The sequence below is a fragment of the Homarus americanus genome, unplaced genomic scaffold (assembly GCF_018991925.1).
Source record: "Homarus americanus isolate GMGI-L3 unplaced genomic scaffold, GMGI_Hamer_2.0 scaffold6317, whole genome shotgun sequence".
Classification (NCBI taxonomy): Eukaryota; Metazoa; Arthropoda; class Malacostraca; order Decapoda; family Nephropidae; genus Homarus; species Homarus americanus.
Window position 1 is genome coordinate 16,346,892 of NW_024730668.1, and position 26,664 is coordinate 16,373,555.

General features: G+C 37.3%; 1 protein-coding gene across 4 annotated transcripts in view; it reads left to right on the top strand.

The window, feature by feature from the left end:
* LOC121867245 (serine/threonine-protein kinase greatwall-like) overlaps positions 1-26,664 on the top strand; it is a 219,980-nt gene that overhangs the window by 144,659 nt on the left and 48,657 nt on the right. For all 4 annotated transcript variants that reach the window (XM_042367099.1, XM_042367097.1, XM_042367098.1 and 1 more), the window contains one exon: positions 8,174-8,327. In XM_042367099.1, coding sequence (XP_042223033.1) covers positions 8,174-8,327 — 154 coding nt within the window. The remainder of the gene's footprint in view (positions 1-8,173; positions 8,328-26,664) is intronic.

The following is a 26,664-nucleotide window of genomic DNA, read 5'->3' on the forward strand; positions in this document are numbered from 1 at the left end:
CAGGTTACTCTTTCTTAGGTGGGGATTAGCAGGTCTCAGGACCTGAAGATGTCTTGAATAAAGACAAAGCTAAAGTATTTTTTGGGAAATTGTGTTAAGTATAAGTATTAATGAGCAAAGTTGTATCCCTTCAACATTATGTTACATAACATTTTACAATATGGATAGAGAAAGCAGAAAGGTGCGGGTAATTAGAGAGGTGGAAATTAAAAGGAGTGGTAACATGCACCATGTTGCCAAGCACTCCTCAACAACTGATGTTTAGCTCGCCTCTAAGCAGTCACACAAGACCGTCACTGGATGCGTGTTGTCTCAATTCCTTTGTGTGTGTAATAATAATAATAATTAACGGTTTATTGAAAGAGCATGGCAGCCTGAAGGCTGAAAATATACAATTACATAATTGGGGAATGGGTCTCTTAATGTACAAATGATATACAAGTAACATAAGTGATACAAATATGATATATAATAACTAGGTGGGGAGAAGCTCAAACTACAGGGCCTTTCAACATAGTGACAGTGCAAAAAGTAAGATTGACTGGGAGTGAATACACTGGTTCATTACAAGTTATTGATAATTTTTACAATGATTGGGACTGGGCTGTTTTTATAGCGATCAGTTCGTGCACGTATGGGCTGGATGCGGTTGTGGTGTCGAACAGCAATTCTCGGACGAGGGATCTCGGGTGGTAGTAGGAGCCAGTGTCGAGGATGTTGCAGAAGCTTCTCACCAAATTTGCAGATGAGGTCGTGTGTGTGTGTGCGTGCGTGCATGCATGTGTGAGTGTCAGGAACACACCTCAACATCACATACACACACCCCCAACACACCCTCCAACACCACCATCACACACCCTCCAACACCACCAACACACACCCTCCAACACCACCAACATCACCAATACATACTCTCCAACACCAACACACACTCTCCAACATTTATTATTATATATTCTCGTATGGTCAGCCTCTTATGGTGTATGTTTTATCATGGTTAATATAAAATATTGAATACTACTATCGAAAAAATTTAATATATAATCAGTAATTTGCATAAACATTAAGTAACAAGCCGAATAATAAGGTAAAAATATGTATTTTACTGTATAAAAATGGTGCTGGTATTAATATGTTCAAATTATTACAATAACATATCTTTACTAATTAATAAATAACAAATAAACAATATTTTGTCGAGTTACAGTAAGAATGACAGAGGCAGGGGTGGGAGACGAACGTTTTTTTTGGGGGGTGAGCAGTCAGTTTCCCCCCCCCCCGCAGGGTCTCCATCTTCTGTCTGCAGAACTAAACGAAGAATTTATTTGAAATACTCTGCAACATTCAATGCCATAATATCCTGACCTGTGCACAAGGTGTTCATAGAAAATTTGTTTGTTTCCGCCCCCACCAAATTGATGCCCCATGCCCGCAAATATTTTCTTTATGATTTCTGGAAGAAATGTGACCATGTGAAGACACCTGAGTGGGAAATAGTTGGACAGGGATAGATACTGACAACATTGCCATGAACAAATCCTCATTCCTCTTAAAACAAGGCCTATCAAGTTTTATCTTCATTATTTTATTTTAAAATAAAAATAATAAAAAGTATACAGGTACTGTATCAGTCAGTCAGAGTACTGTCCTCATATCTGAGTGTTGACGACCACAATCCTCCACTCTAAACGTTTTTGGTCTGTTTTTTACCGATCCTTCAAGATTTTGCATCTCTCTGGGGACCAAGTTTTTAATTTCATTCATTCATCCCAGTCTGCTTTCCCCTGACCCTCCTACCCTCAACTTTGCCCAGTAATATTTCTGTTATTAACCCCTCATCCCTAATTATATGACCAAAGTATTTTAGTTTTCTTTTTCTGTACATTTCAAGTAATTCTCTTGAAATTTCTGCTAACTTTAGTACATTATTGCTTAATTTGTTTTCCTGTCAGTAACTTATTAACATTCGCCTATAACACCACTTGTCAAAGGCCTCTAACTTCTTTCTGGTGTCTGCTGAAAGTGTCAACATTTTGACCCATACAACAGTCCTTGCCATATAAAGCCCTTCAACATGCTTTTTCTTAAATTGAAGTTAATGTCCCTCTTTATTAAGTCTTTTAAATAATTAAATGTGGTTTTTGTTTGGCCTATTCTTGTTATGATTTATTTCACACACCTATCATCACATGTAATGTTACTTCTCAAACACATAAAAATTTTCCACTGATGCCTAACATATTTTTTTTTTTTTTAGGATTTATCAGGTCCAGTAGAATGTTGATTTAAAGCGATTCAATTTAAGATTATTGCGTGAATCAATCTGGCGCATCATATTTTATAATTCCCCCCTATTGTTTATCTGGACACACTACACTGTCCTAAGAGCAAAGCTGTACTGTACATGTACTCAAAATAATGTACTAAATGATTACTAAAATTTTTGTCTAGTGCAAACTATAGCATGATTATATTCAAATTAATCTATATCTTATGAGAATTCCAGCAATGTAAATTATATTCTCCCCGGTCACTTCTGTGACAGTTTATAAAAAAAAAAAAAAACTCAATCTAAAGGACATCAATAAACAAATAAATACTTCACTAGACCTTCCACACAACTGTCAAATATGTCACTGTCACCTCCCCCCATCTTCCCAGCCAGGGTTGGGTGGTTATAGGCTTACAGTTTTTACCTTATACAGGTTGTACCTCTCTAGTCCGGCAACCTCGGGACCTGACCGGTGCCGGACCATGGAAATTCACCCTTTTCCTGGATAGATAGTGACTTGTGCTTATGCCTGGAAGCACTAGCACCACTTTCTCTGCATCATGGTCTCTTTGAAGACATATTGAAGGGTTAAATGTCGTATAGTAGCTTCTCAAATTTCGCGAGTTTTTAATTCTTAACGTATTTTATTGGAACACACAAAAAAATAAATAAATAAAAATTTTGACGGCGGAAACTTGAATTTCGACGGGTTTGAACGGCCCGCCAACGTGCAGACGACGTGCATAATCGTGTAAACAGCGTCATTTCTCTTATGTACAAAAGATTCATTATTGTTTATTACTGAATGTCTTTTTTATTGAATTAATGTTTATGTGTGCAAAATGAGCAATACAATTCATTAATAATACGTAGAATATTAAAACACACGAGGAAATGACACAGCATTGTTTTCGTTGATTACAAAACCAGTGACTGACTGGTTCTACATATAAAACTGAAGAAAATAAGACCTTGGCTGTAGCTGTAGTAAAATTAATATGGTTGTTTTAAGTAATGTTATTTAATGTTAATAAATGGAACAATAGAAGTAGCTAACGATAATGGTAAAGAAAAAAGAGAGATCGCGTATGTAAGTGCGCATGCGCACACGTGAAAACATATCGTCATTACTTTACATAAGAATATGAAAGCAACACTTATTTACTGTTCATATATATTTTAATTAATGTTTCTGAATTTGTTTTTATTGAATTAATGTTTGTGTGTGCAAAATTAACAATACAATTTATTAATAATACGTGGAATATTAGAGGAGACGAGACGGCTGCCGGCATTGTTTATGTTAAAGCTTACAAAACCAGTGACTGATTGGTTCTACATATAAAACTGAAGAAAATAAGACCCTGATTTTAGCTGTAGTAAAATTAATGTAAAAAAATTAATATGGTTGTTTGAAGTACCTGTAATGTTATTTAATGTTAATAAATGGAACAATATAAGTAGCTAACCATTAATGGTAAAAAAAAAAGTGAGACTGCGCGTATGTAAGTGCGCACATGTGAAAATATATCGTCATTACTCTACATAAGAATATGAAAGCAACACTTATTTACTGCTTTATCTGTGTTATTTTCGTTAGTTTATTAGGATGTTGCTTTAATAGAGGTAGTAATCCGGCAAAAAAGTAAGGTAAATAAGGCAAAATTCACCCTCGAAACACCCTACATAAAGCATAAAAACATAAGATAGGAAATAAGTAAATAAGAATACATGGTACTATTTCATTAACCTTTAATGCTACCAAAATTCTGCTTCCAAAGTGAAGTGATGGTACAGTACTGTGACTCAAATTACATTTGAGTTACATCAGGGATGTTGGCTGTGGTGTCAGGGGTCGTGGCTGTGGTGACGTTAGGTACATCGGGGGCAGAGGAAGTGCTGGCAAGTGGATTTGCTATGCTAGAGTGTTCTTCACTGTTTTTGTTGGCCATCTTCTTGAACCACTCTTGCAAAGTTGTTTGCTTCATGTACTTTGGTTTCTCTTTATTCAATTTACATTGAATCAAATACAGCCATGATTTCTTGCTCCGTAATAAAACTCTTTTGTTCTAGTCCCGTGATTAATTCTGTGCACAGCTGGATGCACCTGTCAATAGAAATTCTTTCTTTGATATCCTCTTCCTCCTCGTCGCTTGCTTCGTCATCTTCCTCCTCTCTTTTCTTAACCATCTCCACAATCTCTTCATCAGAGAGTTGATACACAATAGGGGCATCTTTGTCAACATCCATCCACTCTTCCAGCTGCTCTTCACTCAGTTTATTGGCCACTTCAACACACACAGGGTTTGTCATTGTATTAGCATACTCAAGCAACTCACGAATAACTTGCTTTTCTTTTGACACGTGAAATCCAGCAAAGTCTTGGTCCACATCTGCACTCTCCTCAAACATTAAGGCTGGCCACAGATTATGCCATCCATTCTTCAAAGTTGATGGAGTCACCTTATCCCAGGCATAGGCAAGTGTCCAAATAACATCCTTTAGGTTAACCTCTTTCATGAATGCTGAAACATGCTTCCCATTATTCACCGCAGCGAGCAAATGGCGCATGAAAGCAGCTCTATACTTACACTTAAGTGAGCGTAATATGCCCTGATCACAAGGCTGAATCAGAGATGTACAATTTGGGGGTAAAAATAGTCCAACCACATTGTCTTTCACTAAAAGTTCAGCCTTAGGGTGGGCAGAACAATTGTCCAGAATCAACACTATTTTACACTTTGGATCTAGGCCTACTGAGGTGCAGTGTGCTCTAGCCTCATGCACAAAATACCTTTCAAACCACTCTAGGCATAGTTTTGTAGTTATCCACCCCTTCTTGTTACCACGGTAGATAACTGGAAAAATTTTCACACCTTTAAATGCCCGTGGGTTGACACTTTTCCCAATTACCATTAGCTTACACCGGTGAGTGCCTGCTGCGTTGCTACAACCAAGGACCGTAACCCTATCCTTCGAGTCCTTACCACCTGTTGGTGCCTCCTCACTCTCTGTAGCTAGCGTTTTTCTAGGCATACAACGCCAATATAGAGCAGTCTCATCAGCGTTATACACTTGTTCTGGGGATAACTTCTCCTTTGCCACAAACTGTGCGAATTCGTCCACATACTTGGCAGCTGCTTCACTGTCTGCACCTCGCTTTTCACCACACACATAATGTAAAGAAATACCATGCCTATTTTTAAACTTGTGTAACCATCCTTGCGAATAATCACAGGCATGCTGAAGGTTTAGTTGTTCATGAAAGATCTTTGCTTGCGCCACAATCATCTCGCCTGAAATGCTTACTCCATCATTACACCGAAGCTTAAACCACTGTAATAAAGCACTGTCTAACTCACTACTTTTGCCTTCTTTCAATGTCTTACGAGTTATCATAACTTTCTTGGTCTCACTGTCTGCAAAAAACTTAAATATCTTGTCCTTCTGCTTCTTTATGTCATAGATCGTGGATGACCCAACATCGTACTTCTCACACAAGTTGCGTACCGAAGCACCTTTATCTAATTTCTGCAATAGTTCAACCTTTTCCTGGATAGATAGTGACTTGTGCTTACGCTTGGAAGCACTAGCACCACTATCACTGCTTCGTGGTTTCTTTGAAGACATATTGAAGGATTAAATGTTGTACTCTGTATAGACAAACAGAGAGAGAGCCGAACTGCCGGATGTAAACAAACCCTAATTTCCCGCGCCTTTGTTGTTGTTTTTTTACGGGGGATTAGCCCACCCAGGCACAGGCCACTGACTCACATTGGAGCCTGAGGGGCAAAAATGTAATACTTCTGTAATAATAATAATAATTCAGAAAAAAAAAATTGCCTATCTACCTATTGGGCAAACTAAAATCGTGCCGGACCACGGGAGTTTCCGGACCACAGAATGCCGGACTAGAGAGGTACAACCTGTATAATATCACAGACTAAAGTTAGGAGAATATAATTTGCATTGCTAGAATTATTGCAAGACAGCGAATAATTTGAATATAAACATCATGTATTTTGCACAAGAGATACAAATTTTTGCCCTTTGTAATAAAATGCGAACTATAGCATGTATATATTCAGACTAATCACTATCTTATAAGAATTCCAGCAATGTTAATTATATTCTCCCAGGTCAGTTTAGTGACATTTTATAAGAGGAAAACTTAAAGTCACTCTTAAGGACAGATAAATAAATAAGCACTAGACCTTGGCATCAACTGTCAAACATATCACCTCACCTCCTCCCTCCCCCCATCTTCCCAGCCAATAAACAGACCATCTGGCATCCCTTAATTTTAGCTATGTTGATTTATGAGTGTTTGTTTTAACATAATACTACAAAAAACAATGTTTTGTTTATTCTAGGAGATGGGCTGAGGTGCATCTGGGTAGACTCAGTCTTTTTAGTATTTTGTGTTTCTCTCAAGTACCAAACTAAATTATTCCATTGAAACAACACTTCGATTTAGTGCGAATTCGGTTTAAAGCGACCTCTCTTGGAACGTATCTCGTATTATATCGACGTTCTACTGTATACAATACAGTAAATAATTTGATTTTGATACCTTGTTTTATTTTAGTTATTATCATAATAAATCACTTCTGTCTTGAAAAAAATTCTATTAGCTTACTATGTCATGGGAGGGAGGAGGGAGTGAGGCATCAATTTCAATACAACGTATCCTTATATTTCAGGTCAAATTACAAATTATTCTGTATATTTTATTTTTCTATCACTGAAGATATTATATTAATTATGATGAATCACACAACATAAGAGACTGTTCATATGAGAATATAAAAATTAATCAATAAAATAACCTGACAAACATGTTAATGCCCAGTGTGTAAGTAGCGAGGTGCAGTGCACTGACAGGCCTATTGAATATAAAAAAATTCCAATTCCCTACTGGGTTTGTAAATTTTCAAATCTGCTAGCCTACAGAAATTCCCACAAGCCCATAATTGCTTTTGAAATGTGTGGGTATATCTTGTAAAAACTCACAGTGGTGCAAACAATGGCACACAAAATGGATACGCTGTAAGACTAATTGGATCATATAAAATGATCCATGACTGACAGCCCCATGCTTGTGGTGGTGATGGAGTGCAGCAGTCATGTGTGTGTGTGTTTGACTATGATGTGGATGATGCAATACCTGCTTATCCTCTGCTCTCTTCCTGGGAGGATTACCATCGCCATTGTTTGAATTATTTTACTTAAAATCTTATCTTTTTTTGTGGCTGAATGTGTGTTGAACTGGTAAAGCCTGGGCTGTTATCTGACCTTTTTCTATATTAATCTACCTGTATTCATTGCTAGTGTACCCTATTATTTACTCCGTGTCCACTCACCATCTTTTCCTGCATGTTGGTGGTGCCTCGGTGAGTCAGCTAACGAATCATAAACATTATTCATGCATTCTTGTGCATATTGTAATTTATCTCTATTTTTATTATACCAATAAGTATAGTTTCTTAATAGTTCTGTAGAAAAACTGGGAGTAAATTAGAGAGCTGCTCAGTACAAATTTTGTTCCTATAAAACCTTTCAAAATGGTAGGGTCTACTTTTAAGGTCTCCTTCACTTTTACATGAGACAAAATAATCACTTGCATGATGGGCTAGTAATTTTTTAATCTGACTTACTCTCAGACTCGAGCATTTGCCGATTGTGACACCAACACAAATACGTTCAACCGCATGTATGAACACACAAATTGTCTTGATTGATGCTGGATTTTCCAGACTTTTAAAAATATTTCCACTGAATAGAGGGGTGGTGGGAGCACCTTAGAAAGCCCCAAAAAGCAAATTCTGGTGTATAGAAGTTCTATTGTATACAGATTTAGACACATCTGACTTTATAATGACTGATTCTTTACATCCACAGAGTGTTGCAGGCACTCCACACCAGGAACTTGGCCAAACGCCACTACGTCCTCCTAAAAGTGTCAGGAGAGGAGCACATCCTGTTGGTTCTGAATCTCGAATCTTGGGCACTCCTGACTATTTGGCTCCTGAACTTCTGTTACATCTTGGACATGGTGGGTGGGTGTGTCTTCAATATAAATTTACAGAGAAAAGGTTGATGAATATGAGCATCTTGTATATCTAGATCTATACAGTAAACCAGTTTGTATATAAAAAAGAAAAAAATCGTGGGAAATTGATGAAGAAATGGTCATTTCCGGACAAACTTTAGTACTGTATACAAATGATATCTCCATTAGCTGGAACAATTGGTGCAGAGCACTTCTGGGAATGATAGATTTCCAGGTAACGAGATGACTCTCTCAAAGTCAGAAAAAGATCCCTCATCCCCGGAATTTTCCGGGTAACAGAAAAATGGTCTTGAAAGTTCCAGAAATTGCCCATTACTTCGTCTCTTGAACCCAGAAAAAGTCGGGGGGTTTTTTCTTCTAAAAACCAGTTTTTGGGATATAGTGCAGAATGTGATGTCTAGCTTTATACCTAGGTATGTAAATGCCTAGCATTAATTTGCCAAGCCAACATACAGGCAATTAAAACATCTAATAATTACTTATATACATAATATTAGGACACGTCACTACCTGGCATTTAATTGTAATTCTCAAAACCCCCTCCCGCACCCTCCATCACACGCATTGCTATCGTCATCTCTTGCCCTAGAGTGAGCAGTAAACATATGTCAACTCTCGAGGGGTGGAGATGGATAGGATGTCGACGTCGCATTCTGGACTACATCACAAAAAATGTTTTTTAGAAAAAAAAAAACATTTTGTTCAATCCAGAATGCGATGTCTAGCTCTGATTACCCGAGCAGAAGGTGGAGAGGGAGGTGACATTGCGTATAAGGCTCCGCTAGCTTAGGTCCAGATTATAATTACAGGTTGTACCTCTCTAGTCCGGCAACCTCGGGACCTGACCGGTGCCGGACCATGGAAATTCACCCTTTTCCTGGATAGATAGTGACTTGTGCTTATGCCTGGAAGCACTAGCACCACTTTCTCTGCATCATGGTCTCTTTGAAGACATATTGAAGGGTTAAATGTCGTATAGTAGCTTCTCAAATTTCGCGAGTTTTTAATTCTTAACGTATTTTATTGGAACACACAAAAAATAAATAAATAAAAATTTTGACGGCGGAAACTTGAATTTCGACGGGTTTGAACGGCCCGCCAACGTGCAGACGACGTGCATAATCGTGTAAACAGCGTCATTTCTCTTATGTACAAAAGATTCATTATTGTTTATTACTGAATGTCTTTTTTATTGAATTAATGTTTATGTGCAAAATGAGCAATACAATTCATTAATAATACGTAGAATATTAAAACACACGAGGAAATGACACAGCATTGTATTCGTTGATTACAAAACCAGTGACTGACTGGTTCTACATATAAAACTGAAGAAAATAAGACCTTGGTTGTAGCTGTAGTAAAATTAATATGGTTGTTTTAAGTAATGTTATTTAATGTTAATAAATGGAACAATAGAAGTAGCTAATGATAATGGTAAAGAAAAAAGAGAGATCGCATATGTAAGTGCGCATGCGCACACGTGAAAACATATCATCATTACTTTACATAAGAATATGAAAGCAACACTTATTTACTGTTCATATATATTTTAATTAATGTTTCTGAATTTGTTTTTATTGAATTAATGTACGTGTGTGCAAAATTAACAATACAATTTATTAATAATACGTGGAATATTAGAGGAGACGAGACGGCTGCCGGCATTGTTTATGTTAAAGCTTACGAAACCAGTGACTGATTGGTTCTACATATAAAACTGAAGAAAATAAGACCCTGAGTTTAGCTGTAGTAAAATTAATGTAAAAAAATGAATATGGTTGCTTGAAGTACCTGTAATGTTATTTAATGTTAATAAATGGAACAATATAAGTAGCTAACCATTAATGGTAAAAAAAAAAAGTGAGACTGCTCGTATGTAAGTGCGCACATGTGAAAATATATCGTCATTACTCTACATAAGAATATGAAAGCAACACTTATTTACTGCTCATATATATTGAAGGGTTAAATGTTGTACTCTGTATAGACAAGCAGAGAGAGAGAGAGAGAGCAGCCGAACTGCCGGATGTAAACAAACCTTAATTTCCCGCGGCTTTTTTTTTTTTTAAGGGGATTAGCCCACCCGGGAATAGGTCACTGACCCACATTAGGGCCTGAGGGGCAAAAATTTAATACTCCTGTAATAATAATAATAATTCAGATAAGTAAAAAAAAAAAAAGCTGCCTATCTACCTATTGGACAAACTAAAATCGTTCCGACCACGGGAGTTTCCAGACCACAGAATGCCGGACTAGAGAGGTACAACCTGTATAAACTTTTTGGAATATTTTCCAGTATTAAGAACATTTAAGGTAAAGTTTTAATTTACATATCCAATTAGGATACTCACTTTATTCTGATAAGGAAGAAGGTCCTGGTTGTGGAGATTGACTAGGTGGGGGAAGGGACCCCAGCACCACCACATGTAAAGCATCTTTCAGAGATAGATGAAGATGGCAGTTTTGAAAGATTTTTGAAAATTTCCAAAAGCCCACTTCTTTGATCTGACTGAGGCTCATATGCTGCAGAAAGGCCACAGACCCTGCATATTTCCTAGTGTCATGTGCCAAAAAATTTTTGCCAGGGTCTGCTTGACTTACTAACTGAGATAAATATTTTATCTTTTGACTAGTAGACAATTTCTTACCATCCTGTGATGAGAATACATAGGGGCCTCGATTATGGAATCTGGTTAACCATTCTTGAAGATTCTTAACTGGGCACAATATATGAGGAACCCTTGCCTCATCCATTAGCCGTTTTATCTGGATAGGTTGAGCTTGAAAGTCCTCCCTTTCATTTTTTCTAAGAATCTCCACAGGAAAAAGGTGACATCTTCCTCAGAATATACCAATAATGATGAATTATTGGAAATTGAAATCAGCTCCCTGATTCTCATACCTGTTGCTATTGCTAGAAGGAAGGCTGCCTTTTGGAGCAATCTGTCCCGGTTCAGATTTATACAGTATTTTAAGTAGGCCCCATAAGAAATTTAGTAACTTTATCTAGAGACCAAGGTGGGATTCTCTTAGGCCTAGGGGGTCTCTGAATGAAAAAGGACAATCTGAGCATTTGATAAATTCTTGGGTTCAAAGTGATATTAAAACCCCACGCCAGAGGGTCAACCAGTGCTGATTTATAAGATGCGATTGTAGATCCTTGAAGGCCCTTAACTCTGAACCGAATATTTAAAAATTCTAACACCATTGTTTCCAACAATTGATTGGGATCGTCAACCTGATAAATTCTGAAAAGGTTTACAAGCTTTCTCATATTGCATAGAAGTTTGGGGTCTATGACCTGCTATCACTTGGTTAACTATATTGGAATTACCCAACAATCTATTTAAACATCTTTTGAGAAACTCCAAGCGTAAAGTGCCAAGGATATCTCGAACTGAGGGTGCAGTATCTGGTCTAGACATTAGTGTTGCAATTGTAGTGGATGCGGGCACCATTCCAACAGATCCAGACACCACGGATGTAAGATCCAATATAGTGCAATTAAGAGGACCTTTCCTTGGAAGGATATGAGTTTGTGAACCACTTAGGCAACATTTTCACAAGTGGGAACAGATAGTTTTAATTCCAACGGTTCCAATCTATGAGTAGAGCATTTCCTAAAAGATTCAATTGTTCCAGAGATGCATAAGTTAGCATCTTGTGATTGTTTTGTGAGGCACAGAGATCTATTTGTGGAGTCCCAAACCTCCTCACTAGATTCTTGAACTTCGATATCTTTAGGGACCATTCTGTTTCCGTCGATACTGGCCTGAGACGGGACAATGCCCAATTGTTTTGTACTCCCGGTATGTGAATTGCTTTGAGGAAAATTGTTTGTGTTACACAAACTTTGAAAATTTTTCCTGATACTGTGAGAAAGGGCCAAGATCTGGTTGAGCCTTGATGATTGAGACAAAACACTGCCATGGCAAACAGAATCGTCATGTTTTTTTAAATTTGGGTTTGCCAACAAAAAGAATAGGACAACTGCTAATTTTTTTATGTTTATGTGTTTGTCCCAAAGAGAGTTGCTCCACTTCCCTTGACGGAACTCTCCTTTTGAGGAATGGTACAGGTTGTACCTCTCTAGTCCGGCATTCTGTGGTTACTTATCTGAATTATTATTATTATTACAGGAGTATTCAATTTTTGCCCCTCAGGCCCCAATGTGGGTCTGTGACCCATGCCCAGGTGGGCTAATCCCCGTAAAAAAAAACAAAGCCGCGGGAAATCATCTGCAGTTCGACTGCTCTCTCTCTCTCCTTGTCTATACAGAGTACAACATTTAACCCTTCAATATATATGAGCAGTAAATAAGTGTTGCTTTCATATTCTTATGTAGAGTAATGACGATATGTTTTCACATGTGCGCACTTACATACGCGCAGTCTCACTTTTTTTTTACCATTAATGGTTAGCTACTTATATTGTTCCATTTATTAACATTAAATAACATTACAGGTACTTCAAACAACCATATTAATTTTTTTACATTAATTTTACTACAGCTACAATCAGGGTCTTATTTTCTTCAGTTTTATATGTAGAACCAATCAGTCACTGGTTTTGTAAGCTTTAACATAAACAATGCCGGCAGCCGTCTCGTCTCCTCTAATATTCCACGTATTATTAATAAATTGTATTGTTAATTTTGCACACACAAACATTAATTCAATAAAAACAAATTCAGAAACATTAATTAAAATATATATGAACAGTAAATAAGTGTTGCTTTCATATTCTTATGTAAAGTAATGACGATATGTTTTCACGTGTGCACACTTACATATGCGATCTCTCTTTTTCTTTACCATTATCGTTAGCTACTTCTATTGTTCCAACATTACTTAAAACAACCATATTAAATTTTACAGCTACAACCAGGGTCTTATTTTCTTCAGTTTTATATGTAGAACCAGTCAGTCACTGGTTTTGTAATCAACGAAAACAATGCTGTGTCATTTCCTCGTGTGTTTAATATTCTACATATTATTAATGAATTGTATTGCTCATTTTGCACACATAAACATTAATTCAATAAAAAAGACATTCAGTAATAAACAATAATGAATATTTTGTACATAAGAAAAATGACGCTGTTTACACGATTATGCATGTCGTCTGTACGTTGGCGGGCCGTTCAAACCCGTCGAAATTCAAGTTTCCGCCGTCAAAATTTTTATTTATTTTTTTGTGTGTTCCAATAAAATACGTTGAATTAAAAACTCGCGAAATTTGAGAAGCTACTGTATGACATTTAACCCTTCAATATGTTTTCAAAGGTACCATGATGCAGAGAAAGTGGTGCTAGTGCTTCCAAGCATAAGCACAAGTCACTATCTATCCGGGAAAAGAGTGAATTTCCATGGTCCGGCACCGGTCAGGTCCCGAGGTTGCCGGACTAGAGAGGTACAACTTGTATCCCCAGCCTATCTCGGACGTGTCCGTACAAACGACCAAGTCTGTTTGAGGGGATACCCAGGGAGATGAACCGATTAGATTGTCCAAATTTGTCCACCATGACAAATGATTCTTGATTTGAATAGTGAGAGAAGAAGCAATATTTCTGTTCCTGTGAAGCAACTTCGAACCCAGATGAGTTAGTTGCTTCTTCCTTAACGTGCCCAAAGGAACTATTATGGTGGGAAAATTCAACAGACCCAGTTGTTTTTCCCAATCGTGCCAAGAAACCTCTTGCTTTACACAAAAGGCTTCTACTTGGTTTATCACTTCTGTTACCTTTGTTTCTGGTAGACTGACTGACTGCTTATTGGTGTCCCAATGGAGGGAGACCTAACCAATCCAATTTCAGACATGGCATGAAATTTGACTTGACCTGGTTTTTCTTTATTTCTAGGTTTTGAAATAGTACTAGTGTATGTTGGGTCGCCCTTTGACAGTCTTCAAAAGAGTTTCCAACTATCAGCCAATCGTCGAGATAAGCAAAAGTTCTTATGCCCTCCTTCGCAAGGATCTCTCTGTGGATGTTTACCAATTTTGTAAACACTTTTGGTGCAATTGTCAGGCCGAATGCCATAACTGTGAATTGATAACTTACATCCCCCACTGCAAATACTAGAAACTTTCTGTACCTGGGAGCAACAGGTACGTGATAATAGGCATATTCGAGATCTTTTTTGAGATCCAATCATTGGGCTGAAGTAGATGCCTCAGATGTTCGTAAGTGAGCATCTTGAAACTTATTTTCGTAATGAACTTGTTCAGGACGGAAATATCTAAAATCCACCTCAATTTGTCGCTGCCTTTCTTGGGGACTGGGAATAGGCGAGACATGAAACATTTCTCTGACTGCAACAGTTCTATCACACCTCTGTTTAACAGTTGAATTACAAATTCTATGAGTAAGGGGGTTGGTTTTTTTACCCTTTTTTTGGTAACACTAGGGGAGGGCGCCTCAACCAAGTCCATGTGAGACCCCCTTTGATTATCTTTTAAGCCCATATGGAAGAAGTCCACCTGTTTTTCCAACCCCCCAGACGACCCTGCAGTCTGGCTTCATTGGAAGGGAGTGGTCGCTGATGTGGTGTAATAAGGTCTCCTTCCACTCCTGAACAAACCGCCACCCCTACTACGTCTTGAATTGTTTCCTCCTCTAGTTTCCTCTACGTTGATGACTGAACCTAGCAGCTGGTCCTGTTCCCCTGTTAGACCTTCCTCTTTTAAATTTCCAAAAGGTCTTAGGACTCCTGGGAACAGTAATATTAATAGCTTGCTCAACAGCTGATCTATACTTAACACATGTTTGTTCATCAAACAAAGCAGGAGAAAGAGGGGAAGAACGTAGCAATAAATAAGCACTACCACTTGAAGCATTATTAGTGGCTTGCTTCCTTAGCTGGGCTTTTAGTTTTTGGTCTTTCAACAACATTTCCAAAAATGAGTTGTACAGGGAATATGGAATCCTTTGTATAGCAGCAGCAAAACATCTGTCTACTTCTGAACTGTCCTCATAGTGCAGTGCAGAAACAACTGGTTTCAAATTTATTTCATAGCTTACAGTATGTTAGCATATTTTGGAGACGACAAATACTGGGAAAGTTCATATAAGGAACTCTTTTTGTCATTAAATTGGAATTTCAAAAACTAAACTTGTGAGCATTCCTGTCTGCGGGAATGAATGTTAAGTCTTTCAATATATTAGCCCAGACTTCATCTATGTCAGAGATCATTTTGGGGCAAATATCAGGCCAAGAAATTGTAGTATAGTGGTCCCTCGGTTAACGAGCGCCTCGGTTAACAAGATTTCGGTTAACGAGTTACCTCCCATAAGATTCTTAACTTCGGATAACGAGCAACCCCTCGGTTAACGAGTTTCTTACGAGCCGACCTCAACAAGTTTTGGCTTGCACTTGGCAGTCAACCAGCTTTAGTATTAGTCCGCCAATACATTAATCGGTTCTAGGACTTAAATTCCTTACTATTTTAGTAAATATCAAGAAGTTTATACTATTCAATAATTTTAAAAGTTTAATGTTAAATTTGTTAGTCATTTTAACAATTATTGAACATAATTGAAGGTAAAGTGACTAGTTTAATGCGCGCCATCCAGCCTCTTAGCACAGCAAACAAGCGTTAGTCTCTCTCTGTTTTCACTGGAGGTAACATCTTGCTTGAGACTCTCTTCAACTAAATGCTTTTTTTCTGTGTTTCCAAGCAAATTATTGGTCATTTTGAAATTTATTTTACATATTGACAATATATAGCGCAGTCCAGTGTTATTTTAAAGAAAATATTCTTTATTTACAACAAGTTTAACTTTAAAAAACACGTGTTGACATTGTTTGAATCCAGCATGGGCCCTAAGAGATCAAGAAAAGCAATTTCAATCCAAACCAAGCAGGAAATCATAAAAAAACATGAACAAGGCTTTAGAACAAATGCGCTATGCAAACAATATAGCATGTCAACATCAACTGTGTCGACAATTCTTGCACAGAAAGACAAATTTAAAGAAGTGAAAGTGAGAGACAAATCTACAAGAGTGTTTAAAAGTAGATCCCTAATTGCAGAAACTGAGAGGTTACTTCTCATCTGGATTAGGGAAAAACAGATGAAAGGTGATTCAGTTTCTACTGAATTCATTTGTGAAAGAGCCAGGGAGATTTACGAACATTTAAAGACAGGTCAACCTGGTTCTTCAAGCACAGAATTTGAAGATTTTAGGGCCAGCAAGGGCTGGTTAAAAAAAATTTAGAAAAGAAGTGACAAATTTAGTGTTGTTAGGCATGGTGAAGCTGCCAGTGCCGATAAGGAAGGGGCAGCAAAGTTTTTAGTTGAATTTAAAGAACTGATGGAAGAAGAAAATTATCTTCCACAGCAAGTGTTCAATGTGGACGAAACTGGGCTGTTCTGGAAAAAGATGCCCAAAAGAACATTCATTACCAGAGATGAAGCCTCTTTACCTGGGCATAAACCCATGAAAGACCGTCTCACTCTTTTGCTTGGTGCCAATGCTTCAGGGGATTTCCAACTGAAGCCTATGCTTGTCTACCACTCTGAAAGCCCCAGGGTGTTCAAGCAACAGAAAGTAGTAAGAACAAAGCTTGGAGTTTATTGGAAGTCCAACCATAAGGTATGGGTGACAAGACAGCTCTTTAATGAATGGGCTGTTGATGTGCCTTGCCCTTCTGTCAAGAGCTACCTAACCACCAATAAACTCCCTTTAAAGGCTCTTCTCCTCATGGATAATGCTCCTGGTCATGACTCTGACCTTGCCAGAAATTTGGAGTATCAATTTGACTTTGTGAAAGTGTTGTGTTTGCCTCCCAACACTACATCAATCATACAGCCAATGGACCAGAATGTGATCAGCAACTTCAAGAAGTTGTACATGAAGAAAATGTTTAGGAGGTGTCATCAGGCAACTTCCAATGATCCTGAACTAACACTGAAACAGTTCTGGAAGACACAATTTAACATCCTGGAGGCTGTAATATTGATTGTGTCATCATGGCAAGAAGTCTCCACTAGATCCCTCAATTCTTCATGGAAAGCACTGTAGTCCATGATTTTGAGGGATTTGAGGAAGAAACAGAGTTGGACCAGGAGGTTGTGTCCATTGGTCAGTCATTGGGCCTTGAAGTGGAGGAGGAGGATGTGGAAGAGCTTGTGATGTCTCATGAGGAGGAACTTACTCCTGATGACTTGAAGCAACTGGACGAGATGTTACAGGTAGAGGCTGACAGTGGTGAGGAGGAAATTGAAAGTGATGACCATATGTCAGCTAAACAGTTGAAAGATGTAATTTACTACTGGGAGAAGTTCAGGGAACTGGCTTCAAAGCACCCAGAAGTGGAAAAACTGAACTAACTTTGTGTCATGTTGAGAACTCGGTGGTCTCCTTCTTTAAACATAAGTTAATGGTGAGGGGGACAGATGCCCCACAGACCACAATTGACACTTTCTTCAGTAAAAGGTAGAGGGAACAAGATGCTATCCCTCAGCCTTCCACTTCAAGAAGGAGAGAGGATGTTTATGGTGTAGAATCTGTCAGTCCAGAGGTTCCTGACCTTTTCATGGAAGGTGACTCACCTTCCAAGAAGCAGTAAATGCCTCTCCTCCACCTCCACTTCCTTCTCTTCTCCCTTCTCCTCCTCCACCTCCCACTTCAAATTCACATCATCATCATCACCCAGGAGCCTTCTACATACACACCTCAAGGTAAGTGTCCATTTCTAAAAATTTTTGTTGAATTTAGGCAATTTTCGGTGAGCTGGAACCAATTACCCAAAAACCCATTGAAACAATGGTTTCGGTTACCGAGATTTTCGGTTAACGAGCAACCTGCTGGAACGGATTGTGCTCGTTAACCGAGGGACCTTCTAAAATCAATGAATGATGACCCACAGTTGCTTGGCCTTCCTGTCTCTTTGTAAGTGCTGAGGCGATGAGGAAGCTTAGAAACATTTTCATAAAATACCTTGAATAAGGAATCCACAGACTCGGATGTGGTTGAAAACAGAGAAGACTTAGATCTTACCAATGTTACCCAAGGCCAGTTTGGATCATCCTTACACTCAGTGTTCTCCATCAGTTGCGTGGAAGTTGACAGCAGTCTGTTGCCACTCTTAGTAGCCAACACCTTTGCCCCAGGTGGAAGACATTGCCAAAATGGGGACAGGATCAAGTCAGTTAGTCTCAACAGGTTCTCCCTGCTCTAGTGACTGAACACTATGATTAGAGCCAACTTCCTCATCCTGATCCTGGAATTCATTAAAATCGGGCTGACTAGGTAGAGGTTCTTGCAACCTTCCTACTGCCTCATTATTTTTAATATCCAATAACCTACTTTTCTCAGCAGAAGCAGGATGATCTAACTGGGGATTAAGTCTCTTACCTATCATCCATAATTCTAAACTTTCTGCCAACTTGGGATCTTTCCAGTGTTTTACATTTAGAATTTTACTCTTTAAGGCCTTATTCCATCTATTTTTAATTTGGATCTTTGATAATACCTTTTTATCTCCTGCAGCTTGATTAATTTTGAAAATTTGATCGTATCAAACTGCACAAACCAATGGTGACAACAGGTTGTCTGAGACACAGCTGCTATGAATTATGCAAGCCAAATGAGGGTCTAACTTGGTAATCTAAGTGGCCCTTGATAATTACGTCTAGTCTGGTCCACTTGGGTCCTAGGTGAAACTACTGCCACTGAATTCACATCCTATACTGACGGACACTTCCTTGTATGTAGTGTATGAGCTGAACGTTCTAGTCCTTGTAGCTCATCACTCAACACTAGTCCACCAGGGACAGTTCCATGGTGTCCTCCATCATCCAGCAGTCCAAACAACTGTCCTTCATTCTCCAGCTGCACATCACTCATCTAAACTAGGAGGAACACTATGAGTCACATTGTATCAGAGTCACATGGTATCATCATCATAATAATACAAGGGAGATAACATTTTCTCCCAAACATAATCAATATGACTCGTAACTGTAAAGTCTTTTGTTTTCATGTAGTTTATCCTAATTTACATTGAAATGCATTACGTTTCAGCAAAACTACTATTTATTTCTGAGAATATGGAAATGTAATATTTTGCTGAAATGACTTACGTATTACAATGGAAAGTGACGAAAGCAATGACTCGCTTTCTTTCGTTCAAAAGATGTTACCGTAATCGCTTTTCGAATGGTTTTCAGTTAAAAAACTGTTGTATTACAATAATATTCTATCCTAATTCACTTGTGATGCAACAGTTTTTTTAACTGAAAACCATTCGAAAAGCGATTACGGGAACATCTTTTGAACGAAAGAAAGCGAAAGTCATTGTTTTCGTCACTTTCCACTGTAATACCTACGTCATTTCAGCAAAAATATTACATTTCCGTGAATGTAGTATATCAAGCACAGTATGAATATAATATCATTGTAATATAACAGTATTTTAACCGAAAACTATTAAAAAAACGAGTAACATCTCTTGAACATTGGAAGGTTAGGTAAAGTCTTTTGTTTTCGTCATGTATTTTATCCTATTTTACATTGAAATACATCACGTTTCAGCAAAACTACTATTTATTTCTGAGAATATATTCATTCAGGCACAGTTTAGGTAAAATATACATGTGCTGTAACATTTTTTTAATTGAAAACGATTCGAAAAACACGTACCCTCTAGCCCTGTTCAAGGAGAAGACTGGGAGGAGCTGTTTGGTGCTTAAGACGATGACAAGGAAAATGATTTTGATGGATTTTAATGAAAATATTCAGAAAGACCCTGGCACTGTCAAGGAAAGTGGCTGCTGAAGGCTTCCGGGACATGGCAGAGGACGAGATTAGGGAGCTAATTGAAGAGCACGACACTGAGCTGACCGAGGAGGATCTACAGGAGTTAGTAGACTCAGGCAAGGAAGAGGAAGCGAAAGGGAAAGAGGATGAGGAAGAGCACCAAGAAATAACGTTGGAGAAGTTGGGGGAGATGACCAGGAATATTGAGGCACTGAAAAACCTGGCCTATAGTATGGACCCCTCCATGGTGCGTGCCCTGAAATTCATGCGAGGGATGGATGACGTTTTCGCTCCATACAAAAACATCATGGAAGAAATGAAAGAAAGAGACGACAACTCCCCATCACCGAAGTAGAGATTTAACACCATCAATCACTGGCGGCAGTGAGGAAGCAGCTGAATCCACCGTCGCCCCCACTTCACCACCCGTTATGGAATTGAGTGATGATGAGCCCGATGACCCCCGTCCTGTCGCCGAGGAGAGGTACGGTACAGTAAAGTGAAATTTTTATCTCTTTTTTTTATTAATAGCTTTTCTTGCCATGTTTATTGTTTGTAAAAATGCACAGCACAGTACAGTTCAGTACTGTATACATAGGAAGTGGAGGTGCAGTTATTCACAAAACATTTGTGTTCGTTGTCGGCAGTAGTGACGGTGAGGAGGGAGCGAGTTGGGAGGAGTGGTGACCTTGGACGCGGGAGCAGGGACGAGTGGAGATGCCAGCCAGTACATTACGGGTGTATTAATTGTTTTTATGGCTATTTTTGCATTTTAATATTAAATATTGTACATTACGTTTCAACAAAACTGCCATTTATTTCTGAGAACATAGAAATGTAATATTTTTGCTGAAATGATGCACGTATTACAGTGGAAAGTGGGATAAAATTGTGACGAAAGCAATGACTTTCTCTTTCTTTCGTTCAAAAGATGTTATCGTAATCGCTTTTCGAATGGTTTTCAGTTGTGGGATTATAAGGCTAATGATAGGATAGAATATTATTGTAATACAGTACGAGTTCAACAGTTTTTTAACTGAAAACCATTCGAAAAGCGATTACGGTAAAATCTTTTGAATAACGAAAGAAAGCGAAAGTCATTGTTTTCGTCCTTCCACTGTAATATGTACGTCATTCCAACAAAAATATTATATTTCCATATTTATTTCTGAGAATACCTATATTCATTCAGTCATAGTTAAGATAAAATATACTTGTGATATAATATTTTAATGAAAATACCAGGTATTTAGAAATACGGTATCGTAGTTTTCTTTTGTTTCAAATTTAATTAACAAAGATCGATGTTTCAAATGTAATGAACAAAAATTTATGTACAGTATCAATAATTAAACTTTAAAAAATGAATACTTTATGTTTTACATCGTCCTGTGCATACCATACCATGCATTTGGCTACTTTGGGCTTGCTATGATGACGCAAGAGATCTGCCCTAACAACTGTACCGACACTTACAGCTGGTGGTGTGTTGGTGTGTCATTTCCATTGTTTACTGGTAGTTACTGGTAAATATTTTTCAACCTAACGAAACTATTACCCGTTTAGAGGTTAACCCCCAATTTTTTTGCCAAATAATTTGGTCTTAAAAACTTGAACTACACATAGGTATATACGGTAAATAAGGACATGGGGGTCCAGGGTTTTTTTTGGGGGGGTGGGGGGGGCAGCACATATACGCGGATTTTTAACATCCACGGGTATCTCTGTTACGTAACCCCCGCGTATGTTAAGGGCCGACTGTATTTCATTTAATATCTCTTATTGTTATATAAGTCACCAGTGTGACAATCATAAACAACTAACTCACTATATCATACACCTCTCCCTTCTCTTATCTCATTTATCCCTCAGCTCAATGAACTTTGTTTCTTAATCAAGCTAACTTCATTTTAGAACACTTATAATTTGAGGGATCACCAAGTTCTCTATTTGTTGCCAATCAGGGTGCACAGACATCACCGCTTCAACTAATCATGCTTGAGCGATGATGCCTGAGTGAAAGGTTGACAGTGCTGAGCTGCTATCATAACGCTCCATTAGCTAACATCGTTCACCATTACTCTAGCAAGATGTATATAGTTCTCATTTAACCCATACTGAGGATACAAGGTTCATCCCAACATAACTCTACATTGCTAGTAAGACCGGAAGGTCAGCTTCCGGAAGGATCACTAAGACTAGCAGCCTCGCTAAACTTCGCCTGGAAAGGCTGAACCCGCTACTGAAGACATGAATAAAATAGAGTTAGAAATAGAAAAACTTAACTCAGGCTTGCATGCTGAGAGTAATTAGAAAGCCCAGGGCGGAAGCCCAAAAAGTTTTGTGAACGAACACTAGAAGAGGGAGAGGGATGGCCACATATATCATGGTATTCAATATATATATATATATATATATATATATATATATATATATATAATATACAGTATTACCCCTTGTAACAGCTTTACATGGTTTCACTTTCCGCGAGAGAACAGGACTTTCACTTTCCGCGGTGCATCTACTTATATACGTGGTGAAGTATAATTTATTTTTTAATTTTTTTAATTTAGCTCATAAAATTCATACAAATTACCCTGCCAGAATATAATTTACATTGCTGGAATTCTTACAATATGATGATCATTTTGAATATAAACATCATGGATTTTGCATTAGACATACAAATTTTAGTTCTAATGTAATAATTTGGTTTACACAAAGCAAATATTTTATCTTTGTGCAAAATATATGAAGTTTACATTCAAAATATTCCCTGACCTGCAAGGGATCTAGAAATGTCAATTATATTATCCTAACTTTAGTCTGGGTTATTATTTATTACTAAAAATGTAAATATACTATTTTCTCCCAATCGCTTCTCTGGTAGGGAGGGAAGGTGGGGGGGGGAAGGGAGGGAGGGCAGAGGGGGGGCATTTTGATTGACAGATAGTGTCTGGGTGAATAATAATTTGTTTATTTACTGAAGATATTTGTTCTAGCTCATAAAATTCATACAAATTACCCGGCCAGAATATAATTTACATTGCTGGAATTCTTATAAGATTTTGATTATTTTAAATATAAACATAATGGAATTTGCATTAGACATACAAATTTTAGATCTAATTTAAGAATTTTTATTACAAAGCCAAAATTTTATCTTTTGTGCAAAATATATGACGTTTATATTCAAAATATTCCTGGCCTTGCAAGGAATCCAGCAATGTCAATTATATTATCGAGGGCTTTAGGCTGAGGTAATATTTATTAATAAAATTGTAAATACAGTAGTAATCTGGCCATGGGTCAATTGAACTCACAGGGTACCGTGTTAAGTGAAAACCGCGCTAAGTGAACAACAGAACATATGGGATTAATTCCAATAGAAACTAGCCCGACCCCCAAACTCTACTTTTTCCAACACAATACCTATGTTCTAGTAAAAATAACATCTTAATTTTATGATGGTACATGCACACAATTAATACTTAAAAAAAATAGAGAAATACAGTCGCCAAGTTAATGTCCATTCAAATAATGGACATGACTCCCTCCCCCTCTTCTCACACTGCACTGCTGGCTCTTCCCTCTGAGAAATTTTGGGGGGAAAACCATCAACCTTAATAAATAATACCTCAAACTAAAATTAGGATAATATAATTGACATTGCTGGATTCCTTGTAAGACCAGGAATATTTTGAATATAAATGTCATATATTTTGCACAAAAGATAACATAGTTAATTTGAGAAAAATTTTTATCTAAAATTTGTATGTCTAATGCAAAAAATATGATGTTTATATTCAAAATGATCACCAAATTGTAAGAATTTCAGCAATGTAAATTATATTCTGGCCGGGTAATTTGTATGAATTTTATGAGCTAAAACAAATATCTTCAGTTAATAAAAAAAAAAATATTCTTCAGGACACTATCTGTCAATCAAAGTACCCCACCTTGCCTCCCCCCCTCTACCAACCGCGCGGTCAGTCCCAACCCTCCCCCCCACCCCCCACCAATCCTCCCTTCAAGAGATGTTGGGTGAAAAATTTAGATTTTAACATTTTGTATTAAATAATACCTCAGATTAAAGTTAGGATAATGTAATTGACATTGCTGGATTCCTTGTAAGACCAGGAATATTTTGAATATAAACGTCATATATTTTGCACAAAAGATAACATACTTACTCAGATTAAACATTTTATCTAAAAATTTTATGTCTAATGCAAATCTATGATGTTTATATTCAAAACAATCAAATTGATTAAATAATACCTCAGATTAAAGTTAGGATAATATAATTGACATTGCTGGATTCCTTCTAAGACCAGGAATATTTTGAATATAAATGTCATATATTTTGCACAAAAGATAACATATTTACTTAGAGTAAACATTATATCTAAAATTTGTATGTCTAATGCAAAATCTATGATGTTTATATTCAAAACAATCATCAAATTGTAAGAATTCCAGCAATGTAAATTATATTCTGACCGGGTAATTTGTATGAATTTTATGAGCTAAAACAAATATCTTCAGTTAATAAAAAAAAAAAATATTCTTCACACATAACAGATGGTCGGTCGGTCCCTCCCTTCCCCCCACCAACCCTCCCTACCAGATGTGTGGGAAAACCAGAATATTTACATTTTTAGTAATAAATAATACCTCAAACTAAAGTTAGGATAATATAATTGACATTGCTTTATTCTTTGTAAGACCAGGAATATTTTGAATACAAATGTCATATATTTTGCACAAAAAATAACATATTTACTCAGAGTAAACATTATATCTAAAATTTGTATGTCTAATGCAAAATCTTTGATGTTTATATTCTAAATGATCATCATATTGTAAGAATTCCAGCAATGTAAATTATATTCTGGCCGGGTAATTTGTATGAATTTTATAAGCTAAAACAAGCAGGCAGGCGGGTGGGGCGAATCTAAAAATAGCGTCTCGAGCCGGACACTGTGCGTATACGTGGAAAAAACCCGTGTTTAGTGAAAGTTCGGCTCTGGCGAGGCACCGCGTATACGTGAAATCGCGCTAAGCGGGGCATTACTGTATACTGTTTTCTCCCAAACATTTCTCTGGTAGGGAGGGAAGGTGCGGGGTGGGGGTAGGGAGGAGACTGGCGATCATTAGGAAGAGAGGCTGGGGGTGGGGAATATTTTGATTGACAGATACTGTCTGGGTTACGTATATTTTTTTTATTTAGTGAAGATATTTGTTTTAGCTCATAAAATTCATACAAATTACTCGGCCAGAATATAATTTACATTGCTGGAATTCTTACAATTTGATTATCATTTTGAATATAAACATCATAGATTTTGCATTAGACATACAAATTTTAGATCTAATGTAAGTATTTTGTTTACTCAGAGCAAATATGTTATCGTTTGTGCAAAATATATGACATGTATATTCAAAATATTCCTGGTCTTGCAAGTAATCCAGCAATGTCAATTATATTATCCTAACCTTAGTTTGAGGTATTATTTATTACTATACTATTGGGGGGGGGGGGGCACGGACGTATATGCGACCAGACGTTGTTCGGTTGGACGTTAACCCGCGCATGACTGTATATATATAGAGTGATTTAAGGGTGATTTAGGGGATTTGTAGGAGTGTGTCTGACTTTATGCATTTTTTGGCTTTACTTTGTTTGTACTTTTGTGTGAGTTGGAACCAATTACCCAATATCCCAATGTAATAATAAATTCAGTTAATGAAATTTTCAGTTAACAACGACTCTGTGTCCTCCTAATATTATGTATTTAAGTAATTATGAGATGTTTTAATTGCCTGTATGTTGGCCTGGTGAATTAATGCTAAGCATTTACATACCTAGGTATAAAGCTAGACGTCGCATTCTGGATTGAAAAAAAATATCCCCATCCCTGGAATTTTCCGGATACTGGAAAATGCATCTGATTTCCATCTCTCCGGAAAATTACGGATTTGGAAACGAATTTCTAAGAAAATTTCAATTCCGGCTATCCGGTTCAGAGTGATTCTAGCTAACGGATATATTACTACAACACAACAACATTATTAACCAAATTTAACTAATTTTGTTTTAAAAGAAAGAATTGCTGTAAGATGCAGCTTCTTAACTCTGTATATGAGGCTCAGTAAAATTGCCTGTCATTAGCCAATAAAATATTAAAAGGGACATCCCCATAGTTAAGGGAGACTTATTGCTGACTACAGTATATAAATCACAGTTTATTAGCTTACAATATCTGAAATTATTTTTAGAAAAATTCACCCAGCACTGTGTCTCATTAAAAGTTAACTCCTTTGAAAAACACACAAAAGTACTCCTCAACTTGCTGTTTAAAGGGTATAGGTTCAAAATTTTCAAATTGAGTAATTACTTTTATACCTTTACTTTTATCCTCTGCTTGTTATTTAGTGTTGAAATAATACAATGATTTAATACAGCTAAACCTCGACAAACAATATCTTGTTCAGCGATATTCTGCTTTAACACTGGTCATGAATTAAGACCATTAACTTATATTTTTC